At 37.1% G+C, this 26,557-nt stretch overlaps 1 protein-coding gene across 1 annotated transcript; it reads right to left on the reverse strand.

Moving 5' to 3' along the window:
• Nucleotides 1–627: 627 nt before the first annotated feature.
• On the reverse strand, nucleotides 628–19,416 carry RALGPS2 (Ral GEF with PH domain and SH3 binding motif 2). Its single transcript, XM_010167203.1, has 7 exons — nucleotides 19,345–19,416; nucleotides 15,702–15,779; nucleotides 14,041–14,146; nucleotides 13,252–13,344; nucleotides 5,917–6,022; nucleotides 4,570–4,661; nucleotides 628–2,296 (listed from the first exon to the last, which is right to left on the reverse strand). Exons 2-7 carry the CDS (start codon nucleotides 15,713–15,715, stop codon nucleotides 2,267–2,269), a joined length of 441 nt encoding a protein of 146 aa, XP_010165505.1. The 5' UTR covers nucleotides 15,716–15,779; nucleotides 19,345–19,416; the 3' UTR covers nucleotides 628–2,266.
• Between the last annotated feature and the right edge of the window lie 7,141 nt (nucleotides 19,417–26,557).

Here is a 26,557-nt window from a genome sequence, read left to right on the forward strand (position 1 = left end):
AAAAACACTTAGTTGCTGAGAAGAAACACACATTAAGTAAATTTTTTTTAACAAAACAAAAAACCCAAACAAACCAAAACTAAAGCTGTGCAAAGTCTACTACATCAACACTGCTGGCTATGAAGGTGTCTTTACTATACACCCAACATGGGTAAACTTGGGAGATGTGTGAACTGCAGAGGGATTCAGCACAAGCAACCCCTTCCCAAAATACATGACTTCAGGATCAGAACAGATTATTTATTTTCCATTAAAAAAAATAAAAAAAAAGAAATTGCAAAGGGCCACAAATTCCCATGGTGCTTCCAGTGTCATTCTGACAAAAATATCCTTCTACTGTTTTCTTTCTACCAAGAGCCAATTCACAAGGACAATTCTTGGAAACATGAACCAGCCTATTACCCTTTACTGTACATCACCAAGTGCTTGGGTTGTGGGGGGTTTTTTTGTTTGTTTTGGTTTGTTTTTTTTTTTTTACTGGGAGATTGGATTATCCTTCTGTTTTGCCCCCTAGAACTCAGAAATTAGTAATTTCCTTTAAGAGATTAATTTGACTCTGGAAAAAACCCAAAAGAAGTGAATTTATAGGCTTCTACTCAGCTGCAATAAACAAACTGTACATTTTCAAAATAATAACTACTAGTAGAAACCTTTATTAGGACAGTCAGAGAACTCTGCTACAGACTGGCAGTAGCTTGTTTCTTTTTAAAAGGCATATTTCAAGGTGGAATCTGCAAGCGTATTTACGGCCACTAAACCACAATGTCAATGGAACACTTACTACTTTTTCACAGTCTTCAAAGTTCTGATATCGGAGTCATATTTTGGACAACGTTTCCTTGCTTTGCAGAGATCATGTTTTTGAAGATTAAAGAAAGACTGATTATCCAGGAAACTATATCTAGGTGACGTCAAGGAAACTCAAAGCAAGAATCAAAGTCTTCAGCATAAAACACACATATAAAGCATGGCTCCCTTTTTACAACCATAATGTTTTTCTCTGTGAGTAAATTCAGTGACCAAGAATTATTCCCGTCAAGGCTGGAATTTTGATAATAGCACACCTTTTCTGTCCTTAGCTTATCCTACTTTCTAATAAACTAATTGTTTGCCTGAAGATCAAAAGAGCTTCTGTATATAAGGTCTGCTTTAGGCCATGTTATCAATACCACACAATGTCAACTATTTTGACCAAGACAGATACTAAAATCAATTATTGCCAAATGAGAACATCAAAGCTTGGAATTGTGCCTCTATCTTTTTTAAACTTAGATCTTAAGTGATATTATATGAAACACCATACACTAACAGTGGTCCCTAACTGATAATTAACAGATACCCAGAGAAGTACAATATCTCGGTGAGCTGTACCCAGGTGTTGGTTTTGTTGTCATTCAACCTTTGTATGTAGGAGAGTAACATGTGCAGAAACAAATGGGAAGAAGAAAACACTCAGTTCTGACCTAACAGTGCTTTCAGTTTTGTCTCTTCCACACACACACACTGACCACCCAAAACACGTGAACTGCGTTTTTAACCAGGAATTAGGTAACAACATACCAAAAAAATTTTTGGTGTGTAAGTGCTCAGCCTTTGTGCCACTGGCAGGGAATACAGCTCCCATACAGTACTAAGGTTTGCAAGCTTACTGGTATTTTAAACTTGCAGTTGTTACATTTCTTATACTTGTAGGTCTGAGAGAAATAACATTGCTCCAGGCTATGTGTGCCTAGGACAAGCTCCCATAAAGAACTCCTGGTACAGACTAAGCAACATCTCTAGAACATGTAGTACCTCTTTCACCCAGTTCAGACACAGCTTTTGATACAACTCTTAAACACCAGTTTACTTGTTTTCTTAAGAATACCTAAAAAGGTGAGTTATTTTCAAAATTAGTATAAAGTTAAAAGAAGCTCAAACTAGCTACAATCTATTTAACTCAAGCACAGCACCGCCAGAAGTTTCACACACACTATTTGGTGTTTCATGTTGTTTTTCCTTTCACTCTTTAAGGCAGTGGTTTCCACAGGTCAGTTCAGAGAATATAACGAAGCACGGTCCATGGCAATTCATGTTGCAACTCCATTTTTAATGTGGGGTCTCTGCTCCCCAACCATTAGTGGTTTTGTTCAGGGCTCCATTGTTCAGAGATCAAGTTGACAGGCTCTGCTCTGGCACAGAATACAGCTGGCACATTTTTCATCAAGACCTCGTTCTCAATTATGAGCTGGTTCAAATTGTTCTTTTTCTGTTTTAAATTACACTATTATTCAAAGGTCATCAAGTTGGCAGGAACCTGTAAACAAAAATATAAATTATAGCAGATTTTACTTTGTAGCTACTTACATTTCACTGTTTCACAGACTAGCCACCTGTTTAAATGCACATCATTAACACTCGTTCTGTCTCAAAAAAGGGGAGGAAGAAGGGAACTATCATTCAGCAGTACAAATATACTTAGAGCTGTAGAAAACCCAGGTAAAAACAAAATACTAAACTGCTGCATGGTTTATAATTTTATTATATGACCATAGATCTTATTAATTTTGATGACATTTAAGATTTAAGTTGTCAGCAAAACAACCTTAACATGATAAATCTCAGCACCAAACTACACAAGCAGAACCTTCTCACTTGAGTCCCAGCTAGAGAATTCTTGGCACACAGGTCAGTGATTAATGTAGGCCCTCTAGTATTTTTAAAACTAATTTAAAAAAACAAGGTATAAACACCTGCCTGGGCTTTTCCCATAGGAAACCCGAGTGCCTGTTGCAGACATCACTCCCTTTCATGAAGATTAAAGCTAGCCTGCATTACATTAGTTTATACACCCATTTTGTCCCCATCAGGAATTTGCCTGACAGCAACATCTCTTGTTTACTCAGGTTACTAAAGAGCCACCACACTCCTGATGACTGTCAAAAAACACCCAGTTTTTGGTCAGATTTGAAGCAAGCATTTCTTGCTTTGCATTTACCATTTACTTGTAGAAGAAAGAATGATCAACTGGGCTAAAGTTCCACCATTAAAATAAAAAGTAACATCCACTAAAATAGTTCCCAATATTATTCAGCTGGGTAGGTGTTTATACTCTATCAAAAGCACATTTAAACATCCGATCTTTCTTAAGCAAACTGTTAAAAAGCAAATAAGATCTTCCATTTTAAACAGTACTATAAGGCATCTCTCTAGGGAAAGCACTGTTTGGGAGTCAAATCACGATAAAAAGAAAAATTTTACAGGATTTTCCCCCCCTCTCCACTTATTTGGTAAACTAACCTTTATAACCTAGTGTTTGTGTGAAGCACTGCTTCTTCTATGAGAGCAACTATGCTGCAAGAACCCATATAGTACAATTATACAACATGCCAGAAAACTGAAAAAAATGCAACAAATTATGGTAGCAGGGGTTTTTGGCCTTCTAGTGGTAGGGTTTTGGTTTTTTTTTTTTCATTAATCCTCTCCTCCTTTTTTTCTTTTAAAACCTCCTAGGCTTATCTTCACTTTGCTGTCATATTTTCCACAGGAAGCCTCGCCAAGATCCTTAAGCCTGCTGCTTCTGCACAAGCTAGGGGCTGAATGCTTTAAACAAGTTTGCATTAAATAGTATTGTTAAGCCTTATTGAATAAAAACTGTCCTCAGAGGGCAGTTTTCAGGCTTGCCTGGAAGTCACCACTTCCTTGCAAACTTTTTGCCACTGCTTGCTACTATTCCCACGTTCTCCAGCCAGGAACACAATTTCCTTTCCTTTGCACTGTCTTAAATACTTTCATGGGAGGTTCTGCAACCCTCTTTACTCCTTAGATTTCTCTCAGAAGCAGAACTGAACAAGAAAGCACAGAAGGATCTGGAAAGGTTCTTGTGTTTCCCCTTGAAATTCAGTAGTATTTCTGCTCTGGGAACTCCATAAACAAATGTGCAAAGGAAAAGGGAGGTTGCAGGAAGACAAAGGGGCAACTTAAAAAGGATTCTGCTGATGAAAAAGGTCAGTAAGAATTCAGATGGGAACAGAATTTAATAGGGGTTGGAGTAGTCTTACCTTCCTTTTTGATTAATGGAAAATTCTATTTTCATTTTCAAGTTGGCTACATTTACCTAAGACTGAACTATTTTTTTTATACATTTTAGAAATACATACAAACAACAGAAAACATGCATGCCAAAGACCCGACAAAATGGCACTATGGGAGAGTTATCTGGAATTTATATTGAATGCTACTTTTTAGAGCTTTTTATGTCCATGGAAAATAGCCTTTTTAAAATGGGCAATGACAAAAATACTGCCACTCGGATATTTTAGTGCATTCCTTCCATTTCCCCAATTGCTTTACATTAGCCTCAAGATAGCCCCAAATCTTTCTTCATTACCACAGAAGCTCTGAGGACTTGTTTGCAAAGGGACAAAAAGGAAAGCTAAGGCAAATTGATAAGCACGTGAAATGATGTACATGGTGCTCAGAATAGACTGCTCTTCATAAAAAGCAATCAGTTACAGCTCGGTCATCTTGAAGATCTACCAGTTCTGAGCTCTTAACAGCTCATATTCCTTTTCAACATCTCGCTCTCACCTGTTGTCTGTTGCTTTGGCAGGCAGCACTCAGGTGTTTAAACCACAGCATTGCATTCATCCTGTTTCCAGCTTGAAATTTATATGAATTTCCTAAGTGAGAAAGGTAAAGAAGAAATGATAAAGAAACACAAACAATACTACACACTTATTTCCTAGCCATACTCAAATAATGATAACTTAAAACATTACGAAAAGATTTAATAGCAGAAGGTTCATGTGACTTTACACTTCGTCTGGCATAAGTGCAACTTAATTGTTTGACCTAGTGCAAGACGAGTCTCAGCTTGCCTGTCTTCCTTTCCAACAGTCTAGATTTCAACTAACACCAGTGACAACTAGGAAAGAACAAAATACTTCTCAGAACCATACAACAAAAATGTTTTTCTTCCTTGCCATTATTGGAATGTGTTTATAATATAATTTATTTTTCTTTTTTTTTTTTTTTTTTTAAATGTAGTGCAAGATAGCACTGAAATGCACTCTAGAAAGCTACCTTTGAAAGCTGTTCCTAAATATATCAGTACATTTTTCAGACTAGTTTTTTTCAGTGTCTGGTGTTATACAGAGCTTGCTTGGGGTGAGAAAGGCCAAGTATTACAAAAACAATTCAGGTTGCTGTTGCTGAGTTTAAGCTGACAAGCATTCATAATTTACACCGCATATCAGTGGTAGTAAAATAAGCGCTCAGAAATGAAATGTACTAAGACTTGAAGTGGACAAAGTAATAAATAATGTTAAGCTCCTTTATCAGAACTTCTAATAATGCTCTTTCTGCATAGCTTGAAGTGCTATGGAAAAGTAACAATTTCTTCACAGTTTAAACTGAAAACAGAGTGCTACACTGGAGTAATGGAAATCAAGGCTTCTCTGCAAAACAGTCAAGATCTGTTTGTCTTCTTTCCCTGGCAACAGTGCTACATCTGAACAGATGGTTTGGTTTGGGTTTTGTTTCTCATTTGCAGAGGAGAGGGGACTGGTCAAGCACCTAGTGTCATCTGAATACTGAACTTGTTAAAAAAACTGTTACTTACATTGGCACATATGTGTAAATGCCTCTGACTGGTCTAAATATAGTTTAAAATAATGCAGATGAATAATTCCAATAAAAATCATAATTGGAGCTTAGTTAGAGTTTGGAGAGTTCTTAGAATTTAATGAAAACTCTAAGGATTCTCTATGGACAACTGTTCGCACAGCATTCTAAAGGCAAACATGGCACATTGGAGAGCAGCTGAACAACTGAAAGGTAACATCCTTCCAACTTCATTTAGTTGCTTATGAATATGTCAGCTAAGCAAATGTTTATACTGGGAATCACTGCACTCTTGGTGCTAGCATTGCTTACCCTTCTCAGAATCAGTCAATAAGAAGAGATCCGGATGCTCAGGGTCATCTGCCATCATCACCATCCAGCCCACCACTGACACATTCTTACTCGGCGTGGATTTGAACTGGAAGTGCAAGCAGAGATGTAAACTAAAGCAAAACAAGAAGCTCCATCCAGACTGCCTGCACTGCACAAGTATTGGCAAGGGCAGTTCTTCTCAGTGACACTGTTAAAAACACAGAATAACTTCACAGAAAGCATAGCACTTCATAAAATTTGGGAAGTTTATGAATTTTATATGGCATTAGTGAAAACAGAACTAACCACAATGAATGATATTCAAAACAAATTAAAACGAATATCACAAGCCCATAAAAATGTGTCAATGGACATTTAAACTGCTCTGTATGAATACAATAGCATTCCTCACTGTGTTACTGCACATGTGTACGTACACTATAGTTCAAAAAAGTGCATTAATGAATGCAAAGCTAATCCCTCCACTGTTAACAAACAGAAGAACTCAACTTGTCTGTGCCATAATTATCCAAAGTTAACGTGCATGAATTATTATAATAGTCTGCAATTACACATAACTTGAGTCCTGCAGACAAGATAACACAACTGTGTAATTAAATATTATGACCCAATGAATGAAATGGATCAAATGAGGCTGTAGATTCAATAAACAAGTGCCCAGAACACAACATGCTCATTTATTGAGAGGATGTTCAAAATGATGGGGTTTTCCTGTTCAAAGTGTTACTTACATTGACATATAACTTAGGCCTTTTCTAAGCACAATACCTGTCTCTTCTACAGTAGCCCCTCTCCTGATAGCTCCTCGGTCCCACTCTCCTTTTCATTCACCTGGTCCATATTATTTTCTGCTTCTCCTCTCAGTTCCAGGCTACTTGCCCATTAAATCCAACTAATTTCCAAACCACAAGCTTCCTTCTCCCTGGTCTCCTTGCTTATCTATTAGCAGACCCTCACAATTCATCTCTCATTACTTGCTCAGCCAGGCCCATTCACTCCCAGTATCTAATTCATTCATATTCTCTCAAATCTTTAGTTGCCAGATCTCCTCTTCCCACATCCACAGGTTCAACAGACTTTTCTCATCAATCCTAGCACTCTTACCTCACTCCTCTGCCCAGAACATCCAACTCTGCTATATGCTGGTCCTTATCAGATGTGTCTTCCTCCTCTCTAGTGAAATTCCTATTCTAACCTCTTAATTATCACAGTAATTTTGACCTCTCTTTAATTACATTATAAGAAATGATAAAGCTAAAACAATCTTGGGGACATTTTAAGTCATTAAAATTAATTTATAGTTCTAGAATACTTTTATTCTTCATACTAATGCCATATAGCAGATTTACAACATTAAGCATCAGATGTGTTTTGTTTCATTTTAGAAATATTGCTTTACCAGTACAAACCTAGAACTCTAGTTCAACAAAAGGAAGCTTTACTGCTAATAACTTCGAGGGTATCACAAGCAAAGTAAGTTTATAAGAATATACTCTATATGGGAATATAATTAGTTAATAAATAAAATTCCAGTGCAAGTCTAATGTAAATTATTCTAATCTATGCCATAGATTAACTGGAGACCTTGAATGTCCAGTTAAGTTTATCTGTCTGAGACTTGTGCAACAGGCTACATTTTAAACCTCAGTTTAAAATACATTAGAAATTGAAATGAACAAATGTTAAACCATTATTTGAAACAAGAAGTATTTTAACCAAGTTAAATCTAAGAGCCTGATCTCTCTGTATCTCAACTTTTGAATGCATCATCTGTGTACTGCCCTCTTTATGTCACTATAGTTACACTTGCAGGAACCATTCCATCACAGGTTCCTACCAGTCGTGTTCATTTGTGTAACGTCAGTGGAAATAAAAAAGCTTGGAAACTCCGAAGGGACGCTTGTAGAGATAACTTAAGCGTGAAAAGTGATGATGACTGTGCTTAGGAAAGAACTGCCTGCCAAACTGCAAAATGGATGCCATTTATTTGACATGACCATGGATAAAACTGTGAGAAGACCATTTATCATAAACTCTGTAGAAACACATATATTAAAGTTAAATAACTCTACTGCCTTTGGGAAGCAGATAGATTTGATTAACACCTGATAAGAAGAAAAAGTGTATTATAAAGCTCTATTAGACAACATTTCATTACAATGAGGGCTGGATAACGTAACTTCTTTCCAAACAGACTAAAATTTCTTTGAAGATTCCAGTCAGTAATAAAAAACATTATGTAATTCTATCTGAAAGAAGGAATAAAGACAGGGAAAGGGAATAAAATAAGGATATAACTCATGAGGTTTTTTGTTTGTTTTTTTTTTAAAAAAGTAGATATTCAGGACTTGCTATGGACCCACTGAAGACATTGCCTCGAAAAAATAAGATGACACAACTTACACTTAAAAGGAACCTGCAAAATGCAGGTAGAACTTCCAAGTAGTCCTACAAAGCATCAATAGGTCATTTTCAGAGATGGAAATTTGAGTCACAAAGCATTTTTCAGAGGTTACAGATCAACAATGTACCTCTTGAACTGCACTCATTTCCAGAGTTCCATTAAAATAGCACATTTGCACTTTCCTAGCTTAGTTATATATCATAACAGTGGGTATAAAATATGTGAAATTACCATGCAATCAAAAATGCTAGAGCTCGCTTGTTTTTTTCATTTTATTCAATATAGTCAGTTAATCACGGTACTTCCCCCAAAAAGTAAAAAGCTCCATGCAAGGGAAGTGTTTCCTGCCAGCATCAATCCATCATCACTCGAAACACATGTCAGTTTTCCATCCCTGTGCACGGCTGGATTTGTATTCCATGTTTACATAGTGCCCCAGGGCAGTTCATTCTCCACTGATGCACAGAGTCTTGTTAACAGCAAGTCTGCTTTGTTAACATGAAGGGAATGAAAGCTTCATTGTAATTTAATGTTCCTGGTTCCTCTTTGCTTTTTTTTTTTTATACAGGCCACTGGAATGACACTCATTATATACATAGAAAACTACACAGCTCTGGCACTAGGCTTCACAAAACGAGGTGGGTTTTGTTATTGTTGTTCTGAGCTCAAAGGCATTTATACATAAATCTTTGAATCAAAAACTCTGAATTAATCTGTCAACAGACTTTTCACTCCAACCTTTTGGCACCTACACATCTCCTCCTCCTCCTCCTCATCTCCTGTTGAGATTTTACAGCTTTCTAATATTCAAATCATTTTCTTGGTGGCTGAACATACTTCCGAGATTGACAGCATTCTTTATCAGGGTATTTCAGTGAAAGTGTCTGAGCAACAACTACCAGGTTTTCTAGAGTGCCAACAAAGGGTCTAATTCTAAATATAATGTGCAATGAAAGGCTTGGAATGAATAAGGGTTCAAGCTCAAGCATGAAGCTTCAAAAAGTCCCTCTTGCTTTTCCAAGTACCTACAAACACGGAAAAATCTCTAATGCATGTTATGTTGTCACAGAAATTGTCAAGATTCTTCCAGACCCATCGCTATAAGCAGTTTTCTAATGGGAGTATTCACATTTTTCAGGGTGAATGCTTTCTTGAAGGCTAACTTTAAGTTGGCTATTTATTCTACTGTCCTTCTCCAAAGGTGCTCAAGTGCTTTATCACAGAAAATAACCATTTCAGCATATGAGATAAAACCTTAAGCATTCTACACACATTCCTCTCAGTTCTCCTGTACCATGTCTCTGGGCTCTGAAGTTCACATGCTCATTACAGGCTACTTTCCAACACTGCAGTAATAACTGAAATCTGTTCGCTATTTAGAATACAAAGTTAATTATATGTAGTAGTCTTTCTTAGAAGATGCAGCACATGGAAGTTTGGCACAGCCAGGTATCTACAGCATCCTCTTCCTTTCCACTAGATTCACATCTAGAATGCACACTATACTGGATACCCTCCTTAGTCTTTGACCATAGGCAAGGGAAGAAGAGCTGGCTTGTCTAAAGGGAGGGGATTTCTCTATACTGGATACCCTCCTTTGTCTTTGACCATAGGCAAGGGAAGAAGAGCTGGCTTGTCTAAAGGGAGGGGATTTCTTGCCCTTTTTGCTGGATTACACTAGGATTTTTATGAGGTAATTTTCCAAAGAGTTTGGCTATTATAAGCCTGGAAGAGCTTAGAGTGTCTGTACATTCCAAGTTCTCAGTCTCTGCTGCCTGAAGCAATGGCAGCAGCAGAATGGTCAAAAGCATGTCTGTAATCGAGACACATTTACCATGAGAGCTCTAGCCAGGAAAGTTTATCCAGCAGACTGAATTATTTGTTGCCAGCGTTCCTTTCCATGTCACAGAGGCCTTGAGAAAGGAAGCTGAGAAGAGAGATGTTTACATGGCTCCAGAAGACACCTGGAATATTTTACCTAGGTAAATCTCAAATGTATCAATCTCTGAAAAAAGAAAACTGCATGTAATAGAAAGTATCATCTTTTTTTTAATCCATTTAATCTGGACAGTAACAAAACAAAACCTAGATCTACCCCCAAATCTCTTGATTTTCTAAAATGGACATCTTAGGAATATCACTGGACAGAATATGTGCAGTGAACATTTATTCATGCACTAGCTATCTACAGATGATTGACCATCAGCATAGAGATTATACTCTGTTATAATAACCTTTAGAGCAGAAGTATGCACGCATTCACTGTGAACAATTTGTTGAAATGAAAGACAATCCAAACTGTAGCTAAACAGATATTATATTATTTTAACCATGACTGCACTTGCAAAACCAAATCAGAGACCTGAGCTTCACAACATGCCTTGCACCCACAAACAGAACAAAATATATTCACTGCCTTACAAAGCAAGGTGTCAGCTGTGTACAGACAAATCCAAGGTTGTGCTGGATCATTCACTCCAATTTCACAGAGCCAACTGCTAAACAAATAAATCTGCTCTAGCAGTCACTGCTTTTTGCTACTGCTCCTCCACCTCCCTTTCCTGGGAATTGCGTTGCTCAAACTCTGCTCAGTATTCACAAGCCATAATGCTGGCAGGCTTCCAATGGACAACCTTGCTGGCATTATGGGCTTGAAGATCTCCTAGCCTTGATCTGCAAACTTCATTATTGGTCTGCTGGCACATCCTTGGACAAATAAGCACGAGAGCATAAGGATGCGAGACAGATTTTAGTTTCTTAGGCATTAGTCTCTGTTCACGAGTAGTTTAGTTGTTGTAGGTATCACAACACATCAGTGACTTGGGGAATCTTAAAAGTCAATTCAAAAGGTTCAGACAATATTGTTTGAAAGAGCATTCTGAATGGCTATGACTGCATTTCAAGACAAAAAGTAAAGGCTTTTGCAGTAACAGAGACTCTAGAGGATCAAATACTAGACTTGAATGTTTACATTTGTTACCTTTTTACTTAATTTACTTTTCCTAAAGAAAGGGCAAGACCATTTCAATGATTAAAATTGTTATTCTGAAGGAAACATATAAGCAAATGGACCACCTAAAAATTCAATATACTTAATTTCCAATCAGTAAGATTACCAGCTATGCAATTTTTCCAAGTTATCTAAACACGTACATTACTTAGATTGTTTTAAAATATTTATACACAATACTGGAAAAGCTTCTGATTGAATAGGTACAGGTATTGTAAAGTCTTCCATCATTCAGCACTTTGACAGTCAGTGGACAAGAGAGACTTACAAATGCATATTCTATTCTTAAAAGAAAATAGAATGCAATTTTGGTATAAAGCCTAAAGGCATGATATCAGTAACAGGAACACAAAGTCTGACATTACAAAAAAAATTATTTTCCATTTCTCAACGTTTCCAGAAAAAACAAGCTACTAACTGTTAGTGACATAATGCCAGCACAAGTTCTCTCTTGGGGTTTTTTTTTGGCGCTTTAATACTCTGCATTTCTGCTCACCATAGTTTACAAGTCTGCTCCTTCCAACTACCTTTACTTCTAACGATACAGACTCCTTCCACAAGGTGTTCACTGATACCAGAGGCAAATGCATCCAAACACATCCATTCCTCTAAAGACACCCAGGCGACAGGATGCTTGGCTCACAGGGCTGTGGTCTGGACTAATATTGTCTTAACTGGGAAGACAAATTAAGTAGGATCAATTTCACCTAAGCAATCAAAGCTAGTAGGGGTGGGGCAGATGGATGATGGCAAAGAAACTATGCAAATCTTTCTACAAGTAATTACCTAAACTACTTGGAGTACTAGAATATTGTTTCCTAATTAACTACTTTTGATAAAAATTGAAAAATACTCCTCTTTTTGTAGATCAAGACACCATTATACACAAACTTTCCATGAGGAAAATGCAAATATCTAGGAGTCTATTAATCAGAAATCTTAAGCTTCAAATCTCTGTCCTCTGAACATAAAAATGTTAGGATAACAGAACGGTATTTTGTAACACACACAAAAAAAATAGTCCCCCTTAAAAGGATTCTAGAAGCACAGTTTGTAAAATTACATAAGCTTTATGCAAAGCAAATGTTATTCAGTGACAGTTGTCATAAATTAAACTGAAACACTGGCCAAGGCAACTATAAGTAATGGTTCAGAGTTGTGAATGAACTCGGAAAAAGATCTGAGTATCTCAGATTTTACCCACTTTCTTAATAGAATCTCTGGCGGCATCCTCTTCCGTTATAGTTAACCAGTGAAAATGGGAACTACACACATCATAACATCCCTGAAACAGCTACAGAAAATCCTTTTACTACTTCCCCACATAAGCCAAGTATTTTTAGTTTCTTTCAAATAAAGTTGCAGTGAAAAAAAGGAAAGCCATCATCTGATAGGCCAGCTCTCTGCTTAACATACGAAGTGGTTTGTACTCTGTTGTAGTAAACAGATTACAGGATTCAACAGAAAAAGAGAGTAGTCTAATTTAACCACATATATGAAATCAGTACACGTTTAATGTCGTAAGTAGTGACTTCTCAGTCTTTCCACATCAATACTTGTTTGGATTTCAAATAGCAAACTGTTGCAGGACTCAGAGATCATCAAAAGACACGACTTCTACCTTAGAGAAGCAGACAGACCCAGTGACGTAGTTCCCTTTCTTATAGGCCAAGAAATTCAAAGAGACCCATGGCATATGCAAAGCAGATGTTTTTAGTGTAGCATATAAACATGTATGATATTTCCATTAGGGCATATCCATATGAGGTGACTGACTGACTGGAAGACAGGATAGTGCTGACTAGAAATCACACAAGTCCTGAACTACTCCTAATGTTTACATCAGGAAATCACATTTTAATTTTGGCAGATGCTACTGGAACATGCCTGTTTTACATACATGTTTTCTCTCTGTAGCCTTCAGAGATTTCGCAGCATAGTAAAAGAGTTGGGTTCCACACAGTGCTACCCAGTATTTTGTCCAAGACGCTACCTAGAGAGAAAAGAGAAAAAAAATAAAGTGCAATGGATAAGTGAAATGTTTCATAATACTGAGCTGTAAAATAGCAGGCATCACCCTGCAAGAACACACCACCACTAACTGTCCAGCCAAACCATGGCCATGGTTCCAAAGCTGCTGTTTCCAGTTATTCCTTCAGGCCTATGAATGCATTAAAAATCTAGAAAGCAGAAAAAACATGTGCCTTTCCTCACTACTCTGCAAAAAAACTTCTGCAACCCTTACTGAACACTTCATTGAGTTAGAGTCCCTTTTTTTTCCATTTTATGTCCTGCCATACAGTATCCCCCATTGTCATGAACACATATTTTGATTTATAATTCATAATCAAGTATTTGCAATGCAAATGCTAAGCTTTACTATGAACTGATAAATTGTTAGGATCCACCTACCATACAGGAAGACAAGACATGCTCCTTTCTTTTAAAATTATCAGTAACTGTAAGAAATTTTATGTAGCATTACACTTCTGCTCCCTCGATTATGGGTATAGCTTTATAAACTTAATAAACCCACCAAACAGAAGAATGCCAACGCTAGCAGTGACCCTAAAGCTTCATCAGCAAGGCAGAGGAGATCTCGGACACTAGAATTAGTTGCAAAAGGCCATTTCATTGTATTTATATTTGAATAAAGGAAGAAGGTGAGAGAGTGAATTAAAAATCTTACTGTAGGTTTTTTGCCTTCTTTCAACAAAGTCTTCCTCCTGAGAACACCTTGAATAGTAACTGCTCCTGGATACAAATGAACAGCCAAATCTTCAGATTCTAGAGAGCTGAAAGGAACATGTGAAGACTTGTGTGAAAAAATATTTTTCCTACAGTAGTTCCAATCATTATCACACACTAATGCGAATATCTGTATTTTAATTTAGAAATGTCAACATTTTATTTATTGGACTTCATTGTGGAAAAAGACTGGCTGTTACAAGGAATTGCTGTTGTGGAATTTACACTCACAAGCAAAAGTGATCAGAAAAATTAATTAGCCAAGCAGGTAACCCTTAATTAAAAAAATTAAAAGTGAAGACAACTGAAGTACATGAACAACTAATTTTAAAAAGCAAATGTTTGAAGTACATTCATACAGTTGCTGTATGTGTTAAAACCTCTCCTCCAACCCTTGCAAGAAAGACTGAGTATTTTTTTGTTAGAAACACTGGAATCATTAGCACATCAAAACCAAAGCACAGCTCAAACATGCACAATCTTTAAAACATCTGAAAGCAAGAAGAGTGGGCAGGAGCAGTAATAAAGAGTAGAAACCTGAACCACAGCTTTAAGGTGTTTCAATGCATCTGGTGCTCTATCAATCATCTACCCTATTGTAGGATCTAAGAGCAATGGCCAAAACAAATGCCAGGTACAGCACTGTGAAAAGAAAACTTAGCTTTATTAAAATTGTGAAGCCGACTGGCTTACAAAACATTTTAAATCAACTGAAAAATCATTTTAGTAAATGTCAATCAGAGCATAAAACTAAATTGCTGAACCCAGCAGCTTTCTAGAAAAGCCAAAAAATTGAACAGCATCTAAAACTCATTCAGAAGTAAGCCAGGATTTGCAGTTTCAGCCATCCTAACATTCATAAATGTTCAAAGTAAACTGGAAATCTAGCAAACATTTTCATTGCAGCACCTAGTGAGGATGATGATATGGAGACAATTTTGGACACTGACAGATGTGAACATGAGTTTAATTCAGCGAGACAATGCTTGCCTCTTGACATGAAAAAAGTTGCATAGTTAGTGGCCATCTCTTTCCTAACTACAGTGCCACGCAGCTGGAGACGGAATTTCTATTTTAATTAATCAGAATAATTGGTTATATTACTATGTCAGCTTGCAAATAATACTATATATAATGAATTGGGGCCAATTTCATGCATTACTCATTTTAGCCATATTTCTTATTTCAGTGAAGAGGAGAAAAGAAATTCAATACAGAACTGCCAGCAAAGAAAACATCTTCAATGCCATCCATTAGCACGAGAAGCAGCTTTGTTGTCCACATGAGAACTACCAACACTGCTACACAGTGGTGGGCAGTTAAAAAGCTACCTCTGGTAAAACATCTTTAAGCCTTGGTATAAAGATCCAATGGTTCAGAATTTGGCTTTGCAGACCAGAATGAACAAAAACCCTTATGGTGATAATAGATTAAGTCACAGAAAAGGAAAGCTTTAAATCTGAAGAAAAAGGTCTCTACCTTTATTTTGACACGTAAGTTAGAAAGATAACATCAGAAAACACCCACTCAGTTATTAAACCAAACCAAATCACCAACACCAGAGGGAAAGTTTGACACCTCTGTGTGCAGTGGGGATTGTACCTGCTGGCCTTCATGTGGCCTCGATAGCCATTTCGTGACAATCTTGTTCCCGGACCGAGAGAATGGTACAACCTGTTCCTGTTGGATTCCATTATAAATTGTACGTATTACACATACTTTTATTCAGACAAACAGCATGACTGCTAAAACAGCACAGTACTTTTTTTTGTGTGCATATCACAAAGCCACTTCTTCCACATAAGAAATGGAGAATAATTTTATTTAGAAAAACGCATGCAGAGGTAGATACCATAGTTTTTTATTTCATCAGATATTCTCTTTGTCAGAACTCATAATATTGAAGTGCTTTATCGGCACTGAAGAACAATACATTTTGAGAGCAAAGTCTGCATTTAGTTCTTAGAGATTAAATCAATGTAAAAGAACCATATTAATAAAAGCTGTATGTCTATAAATGCTCACTTGAGACGTTACTACCAAAAAATTATTCAAATTCTATGAGTATGCACACACACACACACAAGCTGTTGGGCTGAAAAGAATCAAAACCACTATAAAAATATGACTGACACTGCTTAAAATAGTGTTGTATTAAGTATTATTGAGAAACCTAAGCAACATTTCAATTCTCCAGTTCTTAAAAGCTTTAAACTTTACATATAAGCTTCACATTTTAGAGTCCTTAACCTGATGTATACTGTTATCCATAGCCAGGGCTTGTGTTCTAGATCTGCCTTTTGAATACCAGTTTGCTTCACTGGAACCTTTTTTTTTTTCTGGATCAGATCCCATAGTTGTGTGAATTCTGTTTAAGTCAATAGAAGCATACACCCTTTGTTCTCACCTCCTATTTTTTTATCCATTTTTCTAGTTGCCTTTATTACACTGAAAGAGTGAAAATCAGGTCTAATTCTGCAGAAGCAGGCAGTTAAGTCCAAGACTGAGAACATCCCAGGCAAAATCCCCTACGTAGTATAAATCTAACAATCTGTCACCTGTGAGAGGGGCTTTGTGTTACCTGGACAGGGCTGTATTTCTCAGAATGGAAAACCTAAACAAGTAGCATTGTCATGTTTCAATCTGAACTCAGAGTAGCATACAGCAGGCAAACAAAACAGTCTTAAAGAATGAACACAGTAAAGGTCACCAGCAGTAAACAAGAATGGTTTTTGGTTGGCTGGTTTTTGGTTTTTTGTTTTAAAATCAGCTCAAATTATTGCCTTCGCTGCAGGAAGAATTATCAAAAAGATACTAATGAATTGCCACCTACTAATCTCTCCCAGAATACACCATCATTTGCTTTTCAACATAACTGGTATCTTTGAATTTATTATATGATTTTGTTTTAAAATACATTCAAGATATAGACAAATAAAACAATAATTAAGATGAAGGAAAGAAAACCTTAAGCTAAACTGTATATTTGTGTGTACATGTATTTTGCATGCAAATGAAATACATTTCTTTCTTACTTTTAAGCTTTTTTTTTTTGCATAACAAGGAGTCTAACACTCTTGCATTCAAGTTATTTCAGGGAAATCTATTCGGAGACACTCAGGATGACAACCAATGAGACTGAGGTGGCACTCAGTATACTGCCCTTAACATGATTTAACTATCAGAACTTGGAATTACAAGTCCTTCAAGTAATTGTGATTGGCCTAAAGGGACACCTCGAGGCTGAAAACTCTTACTCAAGTTTCACCCTAAGTTTCTGTTGCGCTTAAAAACAATCAGTGACTCTAGTTCTCATCCCTTCCGCATTTCCCAGTTACAAACAACAGGAGGGCCAAGAAAACCAAGCATATTTGACACAGTTCCTCCTGTTACCTGGGGAATCTGGGTATGTATTTAATTACTTCCTTTTAGGCATATTATGCAGATTTAAGGCATCCTACCCAAAGATCCTGTTTCTAAATCACTGGGGAATATTGAATTCCCACTCGCATAGGAAATAGTCATTAGTAACACTGGAAGTATCCCAATTTTGGCAGTAGCTGTTAAATCCAGACAACTAATGCTTCTCCCTCACTTAAAAACTCTTTTATAAGAACAGAAACCCACTGTACAGACCAAAACTAGTTATATTAAAATTTAACATTTGCATTTCAGTGTATTACCTATTAAACTCCAAAATATCCTTCACTATCTTATAAATCAAGGAACAGACACAAGGTTGCCACATATCTCTAGGAATTTCACACATGGTGTTTTGAATGCCTGTAAGGAATCCAACCCAATCCCTCTCCCTGGAAGCAGGCAAGAGAGCTCGCCCTCAAAAGCATGCAGCTTCAAACAGAGTTCCCAAAGAGTGCTCTCAAGAGAGAGGAAAGTACTGAAGGCACGTGGAATTTGGAGGAGGAGGAATCTTCTGATATTAATGGTTTGATATGGAGCAAACCTTTTAACTGGGGGGAGTCTAGGCCAGCCAGTTCTCATCGTGACAGGTTTGAAAAACCTCTGCTTTGTCTCAGAAGTCCACACAATTCTGGAGAGTGTTACCATTTTCTAAAAATACCAGCTTTATCTTGAAACTTTCTAAAATTTGCTACTTAAGGTAAAAGCACTCAATTCACCTCTGTCTAAGGCGTTCCCATGTAACATTTTTGGCTTTAAGAAACAATCTGAACTTGATTAATTCCATAATGCAACACAGAAGGAAAAGCAAGAAGAAAACCTTTTGAATGTTGCAGGTTGCATCAAAAGAGCACATGCAAGTTATAAATGTTTTTTCTGACACAATTTTCTTTCTATGCTTATATGCAATGTTCTTATTTCTTACCTAATGGAACCACAAGGACATTTCCTCATGTATGTAATCATATTTATAACATGAGATATCAAAGAGTTCACCTTTGACACTGAGCTATTTTCAAAGATTTATTCCAAAAAGTAAGACACAACTTTAACTGCTTCAATGAACTGAAGCAGAATATAAGTTTTGTGGTAACAGTTCCCAACTATAAAGTTCTTTGACAAAAATTTCTACCAAACGTGTCTTCATAGCAAGATAGAAAAAGTCATCCATAGCAATTGTGAGGCTGAATTACCTGAAATTGAGTTATGGAAGCAAACTATGCGCTGTATGGTGCATCTTACTGAGTTGTGAAAGGATGGCATTTCCACCCTTTACTATATTAAACTAGAGCTGTTATTCTCTTTCCATATTCTCAAATACAACATGGGAAAGGACTGAAGCGGTCAATGTCACCAGAGCATTTGCAGGTATTTGGATGAAGACCAAGATACTAATTCTGAGCCACAAAATGTGACGTTAGCAAGGGGCATTACTGTGCTTTCCCATGTAATACGGGCAAGTAACAATGAAGAGAAAAGCAAATGGGAGAGACAGAAGAGGTGACAATGTCAATGATGAGAACAAAGGGACCAAGAATGGATGGAATGTCTTGGGGAAAGTGCAAATAAAAAACAGATAGGTCACATGAATAGCATACACTGGATATGCAAATATATAAACCAGAAAAATGATATGGGGTTTAACGGTACTCTGGTTGAGCTGCTGAGAAGAACGTGTGCAATGACTGAGCATTCAATTAGACACGAGCCCTACTAACCACTAGTGAGCAGAAGCTACTTCTCTGCTGCTTTAAGAGATGAGTGAACTTACTACAGTTTATTAACACTTTATAAAAAGCAGGTTTTGAGTGGCACTTTTTCTTACCTTTCAAATGCTGGCCAGGAAGTCTCTTCACTGAGTTCAGAACCATCACTGCTACCTTTAAAATTATAAGAATGAATGATAGTTTATTTCATCATCTACAACAAAACTATTTCAATTATGTCTGTTTCTCCTCAGAATAGTTAAGATTAAATATGTAAGAAAATATTCACTAAAATACTACAATGAATATACTTTGTGATTTGCTTCATAAACTGAGTAGAGATTTGAAGGGAATGGGTCTAGAGGAGCACTAACAAGGGAAAGGCATTTTCAAAATTTGAAGAACATCCTAAACATGGATTTGCCTGATTAACACAACAAGCATTTAAAAAAGGTCAGTTATTTAAATAATTCCTTATGAAATCATATATGGTCACAACAAAGAGGTGCAACTTCATAATAGTACAAACTCACTGATGAATCTCCAACGTATAAGAAGGCTTTGTTGATTTGAGAAGCCTTAAACAACTTTTCAAAGCTATCTCCCACTTATTATATGAGATCACTACAGTCTTTCTTTCCTTCTGTGCTTCACAGTGTAATTCAAGTATTTTATTTTAAACACTACAAGTAGAGGAAAAAATACAAAATCCAAATATCTGATGCACCAACTCATGGCAGGTCCACAACTAACATACTAACTTTACAATTACATTGTAAACTATCAGCCTGAAAATTAGTATTTAAATACAGACACAAGGTAGTGTTACCTGTAATGTTCTTAAAGATGAGTAAACATACATGAGTATACAAACACTGTTAACAGAACTCAGTAACTTCAGTTACTAACTGTACTACAAACAATGCTCAAGCTGTTGTCTTGCTAGCTCTTCACCTTTCAGACCTGACCAACTTCCCATGTCAGCTACCATTCTTGCTGTCCACTTCAAGCCAACAAGTGTTTTTGGCTCCAGAGAATCTCAACTCAGTTGCAGCCTAATTCAATGTCAGTCACTGCTAAAAGCCCACCTTTTGGCACACTAACTTGACAGCTTGTTTGCTCTGACTCCTGAATACCCATATATAAAAGGAAGAATTGATTTACAGTGATTTTCAGATAAACTAAAAGAAAAGAAAAAATCAGAATCAATGCACCTTACTTAAGGATTCCCACAGAGAAACAAAGGCTGAAAATGGGAACAAGTTCCCTGTAATTTTATGCAGAAAATCAGCAGGGAACAGTGGTGCCCTTAAGAATAAAGATAATCTGCAGGAAAGTAAGTCTGGATATCCACTGAGTAAACACAGAGTAAATATGGAGGCAATAAATATTCAGACACTGCAGGGGTAATTCCAGCCACGAGCCAAGAAAATCTCAGCATGGACTGAAGTTCTCTCTGTACAAAATCCAAGAGAAAATACATGCCTTAATCTGTCAACCAACCAAATTTAGATGTCTCTTACCCAAGCATTAGCTCAAAGTCTTCATATTAACATGATTTCTAAGGGATACTAGATAATTTGGTCTCATCTTATCCTGAGCTTTTCCTAAAGGAAGGTCCTAACCTGGTTAGGGTTAGTGCCTAGTAAAAGGGACTTGTATATACTAGAAGAATCTAAAAGACATTAAAAAATGATGTTCCAGTGGAGCTACTGGCTCTTAAGCTAGGCATAAAGGTCTGCAAGAAGGGCAGTACAATATCTCAACAGGTGACTAATTATTTTCTAGAAGTGTCTTTAAGATTTTAGTACTTACATTCTCAGATCCTTGATTCTACTGCTTAAAAGGTCACAGCAGCAGGTAGCTTGCCCGTAAAAGTAAAGTTACTTATACTTCTGTGACTTACACTTTCTCTGCAGCTGAGGACAACATACCAAAGAGCTACAGTTACTACAGCTGAGTAAGCGTTCTTACTTCAAGTGACTGCACAAATTTAATCTATCAGCAAATGTTCTGGTGCCACAAAGCAGGTGAGTAAAGAGTGACTATAAAAATAATCAGAAGTTCTGTTCAGTACAGTTTATATCTGACCCGTACCACAGAAAAGTATGAGAATGTATGGACTGGACTCCACCTTGTTCCATGCACTTTTATACAGGAATACTTCCAGAGAGATGATTAATTATCCCAGGCAAAACTGGAGTAAGCAGCTGGTAACCTATCCAGATGGAGCCTGCTGTTATGGTAGAAGTCTTTGCAAAATCCCAAAACAAAGCTTAAAGTTTCCTGGAAGAAACAACTGTCACTTAGTACTTTCAGCAAACTCTACATCCACATCACAGTGAAAAGCTCAGTGCTTTATTTCATCCAAACAAAAACACAGCTGCACCCTCTGTAAGGCAATATGCAAAGTCTCTTCAAACACACAAGTAATGTGGCTGGCGGATGAAGAGACAGAATTGGATCCAACTGAGTTCAGAGACAACTTTAGGCAGGTATTTTGGGTCAGACCTCCCAGCTGACTACCTTTGAGGAAGACCGTTTATAGTAGAGTATGTTATAGTAAGATCTTAAAATAGCGTAATCCCTTTAGCAGGTGGAATGACAATTAGAAAGGTGGGTTTCAAGTATGATGATTTCTCAAGAAAAGGAATCCAGCATCCTGGACTGTAGTGAAGACAAGAGTGAGTTTCTTGAGCCACCTAAACACCAAGGAGCACAAATAAGAGAATGTCATGAATAGGAAGTGAATAACTGATGAGACAGGCAGAAAGAGTTGGGGCTGTTCAGCCTGGAAAAGAGAAGGCTCCAGGGGGATCTTATAGTGGCCTCCCAGTAACTGAGGGGCCTACAAGAAAGCTGGGGAAGGACTTTTCATAAGGGCAACTAATGACAGAACAAGGGGAAATGGGTTTAAGCTGAAAGAGGGGAGGTTTAGATTAGATATTAGGAAGAAGTTTTTCACTGTGAGGGTGGTCAGACACTGGAACAGGTTGCCCAAGGAAGTTGTAGATGCCCCCTCCCTGGAAGTGTTTAAGGCCAGGCTGGATGAGGCTTTGAGCAACCTGGTCTAGTGGAAGGTGTCCCTGCTGATGGCAGGGGGGTTGGAACTAGATGATCTTTAAGGTCCCTTCCAATCCAAACCATTCTATGATTCTATGCTACTATCAGGTGTGCTCACATCCAGTTAAGGTACAGACTGCATATTCTAAGCAAATCTAATAGTCCAGAATCTAATAGTCCTGAGAACAGGTTCTCAGCTGTTTTGGAGAAGGCCTGACTGAGACCTCTCCAAACAGAGAGTCTCTCCTATTCATTTCTATAGGTTAGCCTACTTAGGAATTTTGTAGTAATTCTGGCTCGCAGGGACCTTGGGAGGTCATCTGCTCCAGCATTCTAGTCAAAACGAACCTTACTTGGCAATCAGATTGCTGAGGGCCTCATCTAGTCACGTTCTTCAAGGAGGCAGAGCCTCCAGTCTCTCTGAGTAACCTGCTACTGTGCTTCACAACCTGTATGTGAAAAAAGTTCTCCGTGCACGTAACTGAAATTTTGCTACTCGGAGCAGTCTGTCCTGCAAATGGTGCAGCAATTCCCGTTTGCTCTCGTCATCCAGCCAACACTGAAGTTATAAGGGACAATTAAAACCCTATTTAGTTCCTTATTACTGCACAGATTTAGCCTTATATTAACAAGATGTGCAACTTTAATGTGACTAGAGCTCTACTTGATTGAGGCCTGTGTGATAGAAACCCACATAATTAGAACTCGCTAGCAACACTATATTATGAAGTAATTTTTTATATTTAAAGTAGGTCTATACATTAAAATTTTATCTGAAATATTTTGATGTCAACTATATTAGCTTTGCTAAGAAAATTATATTTTAAACACTGCTAGTATTGCTTTTTAAAATGCAAAACAATTTAGAGCAGAAGAGCTGAAATGTCATCTTTCCAAAAGTGATAATCCTTGTTACAGTATCAGTACAGTTACAAAAGTTAAATGAATTTGGGGGATTCATAAACAAAAAGTTTAATTTAAAAAGGTTAATCTATACAGAAATTGCCAATTGCACTTTTAAAAACAATGTTAATTTAGAAAAAAGTGGGTGAAACATCACAGCTATTGATTTAGCATTTACACTGATGCCTATACAGGTTTTTAAAAAACATGGAAACAAAAACATGGAAAAGGTGGAACTTTAGCATTTGACCAGACCTTTCTAACATCTATACAGAACATCTCTAGCAGGGTTTTTTTTTTTAGATTCTAAAAAACTCCAGGCAACTTTCTGCATAACAAAAGTTCTGATACTAAAAAAATCGCTTTCCTGAAAAGCAAAAGAATATATATCACATCCCTCCCTCCAAAACAAAACAGAGGTGAAAGAACTGTTTTTACCTTAGTAAAAGTTACATGCCTAGCCAAATTCTTTTTAAACATTAAGTGCACTATTTGACTGTCACCTCAACTGGAAATATTTCATTCATTCAGTACTTGAAAAATATATCACCTTCTTAAATTCTTCTCAAGTATGTACTTGAGTTTTTCCAACGACCTCAAGCAGGTCTTCAGGTTAAACTTAATAACAAATCCTAGGCAGTATAAATCCTTTCTATTAAGCCATGTTCTATACAAGTTCTCATTTTATTTAAGAAGCCACTTGATGCAAACCACTATCTTATTAGTTTTCTTGATTGCTAATAAAATTTAAAATTTCTTGTACAGGATTAAAAAAAAATATCAAAGTTGTGTTTATCTTTACTATGTAAGAGGAAAGCTTTTTCTTATCTTGGGGATAACAGCAATTGGCAAAATGCTTTTTTCACTACCTGCACTGATGATTATCTTAGAAACTCCAGGACTTTTTACAGAGAGCTCTAGTACTGAAGCTGAATACAGACATGAATTTTCTGATCTCATTAGTAGGTGTGCATATACCTATGTCTGTGCTAGGTTCCTAGTTATGGGATAGGGAATGCCTAGACCATTGCATACCCAATTCCCCCCTGGTCACAGCATCCACTCATTGCTGAAATTCTGAGGATATTGAACCTTTAACACAGGCTTCCTTTATCCAGAAGTTAGCCCCCAAAGTTAAACAGGTGTTAATATAAACAAACCAACCCCAAAGAGTTTAAAAAGTATTCACAGAAAAAATTCTTTCCCCTTCTCAAATCTGCAACCGACACTCTCTTGGCTCCAGTTACACAGTGTTTCCAGAGCTCTAGTCACTATAGCTGGTGACTGACCTGACAAAGCCTGAAATTCTAACATGAAAACAGAAAAAAAATGGTCTGGAGACCTGAACACCAATTGCTGTAGCACAGTACAGCCCAGCTAACGTCATGGAGATGGACTCCATGCCCCAAAAGTTATGTTCTGCCTTCTTGAGTCTATGAACATACTGTAAAACCTCATGTGTATTTGAACTAGTTCATTACCATGTAACTATTCTACAATAAAGTTTAAAAAGCTCAACTTTGGCTTGCTAGTTAATCAAGTAAGAATGATGTAAAGACTGGTACACAACTCAAGTAATACGCTGCCAGAGAATCAACACAAACATCTAATATCATCACTGATAACAAGTTTCACCATGAAAAGCCAACAAAGGCAAACAACCAAAGGGCTAAAGATGGGGCAGAAACAGGGGTTTTGTACACGCTGCATTAATCACAAAAAACTTCAGAGCATATGCCCTGGACCAAACAAAACCAATAAGGATTAGGGAAGAAATAGGGTACCAGAACTCTTCTCAAATCCAGGCACCTACATGTGTGTTTTTAACCTGAATATTATACAGCTCTTATATTTACCCTCTCACTGAAGTGGTAGTTCACAATAGCAGAATGGGGTATCCACATTTAGGGCAAGAGACATCTATACACTCATTTGGATGGAATATTGAAAAAAACCCCAACAAACCAATAAAATCAACAAACAACCCACCCAACAAAACCCCCATATTTCTTCTGCCTGAAACCCCACTGGAACTTTGATCTTCTGATGCAGACTGCTGATGACTCAAGAGTCCTAAAAACCTGAACAGTGTACTGCAGGGTAAGGAATCAAACAAACACTGGCTGTGTGGAGTTCTTACCTACTGTATAGGCTGCCAAAAATCTTAAAGTAAATGCATACACTGTATACCTACACCTATACTTAATTTATTTAAAGAGAAATATAATCCCTTGTAGATATCAATCACTTCAAGATGGTGACTTAATAGAGGAATTCATTAAAATGCTGATATTCTTGTATGCATTTTAAGCCAGTTTTAGTTTGAAAATGTACCATTCTTAAAAAGGCACTTTCTTACATTAATTCACTGATTTAAAATACCTTTCTTTGACTCTGTAGCATTAATTTCTCTGATTGCATTAGAATAAAGGTTCAATTTATTCTCAAGTGATTGGAATACACAAATGAAGGCAAACGTTCAAGAGCCTGAAGTTTTTCCAGAGCTTTTGTCCATACCATTGTAGATATGAAAAAATAAGTGAAAAAAAAAAAATAGTTTGAGAAAGGAAACACTCCCAAGTCAGAACAGAATCTGCATCCAACGCTGCTACAAACATAATCCATAAATTTGTTTTCTTCGAATTTGTAAACACCTACAATTTCAGCCAAGTATTTCTGTGTCCATACTTCGACATCTATTCTTAAGTGGTGTACACTTAAGACTGAACGCTGTGGAAGACACCTCCTAAGCAAAATTACTTTGCATCCCTTATGTTAGGTGGTGTAAAGGGAGAAAAGTCACACAAAAGCAATATATGAAGAGAGCTCTATTTTACACTGCCCCTTTACCTCTACAGAATTATTTAGACAATTAGCCATTGGAAACAAACTCAGCTTCAGAAAAGAAATTCAGTAATGCAGTTGAGCCAAATTGTAAGGAATGGTGGAAATCCAAAAGTTTTAAGGACATTAATGAAGGCAAGCTGAACACTGCTGCAGAGATATTTAAGAGCATGCTTAAGAAAGAATATTTTAAAAGTGTAAGAAAATCAGGAAGTATTAGAAAACTGCGTATTGATAAAAAAAAGTCTTATTAATAAAGGGAAGTTTCATGCTATTTCTGAGCTGAACCACAATCTAAGTAAAAGCATCTTAATCCATCCTACTTTTAGGTGAGGAGGTGACAGCAGGCAAATACATGCAGGAGAACAGCTGGTAAGAGTGTGCAGGTGGTTCCTTCAACCCAGCCAAGAGCAATGCTTAGACCTCAGAAGGGAAGGAAGCTCACTCTCTTGAAAGCGTGTATACAGCGACCTCGTGAAAATGGAGGGGTTGCAGAACAAAACTGTCTTGTAGATTTAAGAC

Source organism: Antrostomus carolinensis, unplaced genomic scaffold, assembly GCF_000700745.2.
Source record: "Antrostomus carolinensis isolate BGI_N321 unplaced genomic scaffold, ASM70074v2 scaffold17324, whole genome shotgun sequence".
NCBI lineage: Eukaryota > Metazoa > Chordata > Aves > Caprimulgiformes > Caprimulgidae > Antrostomus > Antrostomus carolinensis.

Coding starts and splice junctions, on each gene's coding strand:
- RALGPS2 (XM_010167203.1), bottom strand. Junction 13,345..14,040: donor AAGAAGGCAAAAAACCTACA/GTAAGATTTTTA, acceptor TTTTCTCTCTAG/GTAGCGTCTTGGACAAAATA. Junction 2,297..4,569: donor GCCAAAGCAACAGACAACAG/GTGAGAGCGAGA, acceptor TTTTGTTTACAG/GTTCCTGCCAACTTGATGAC.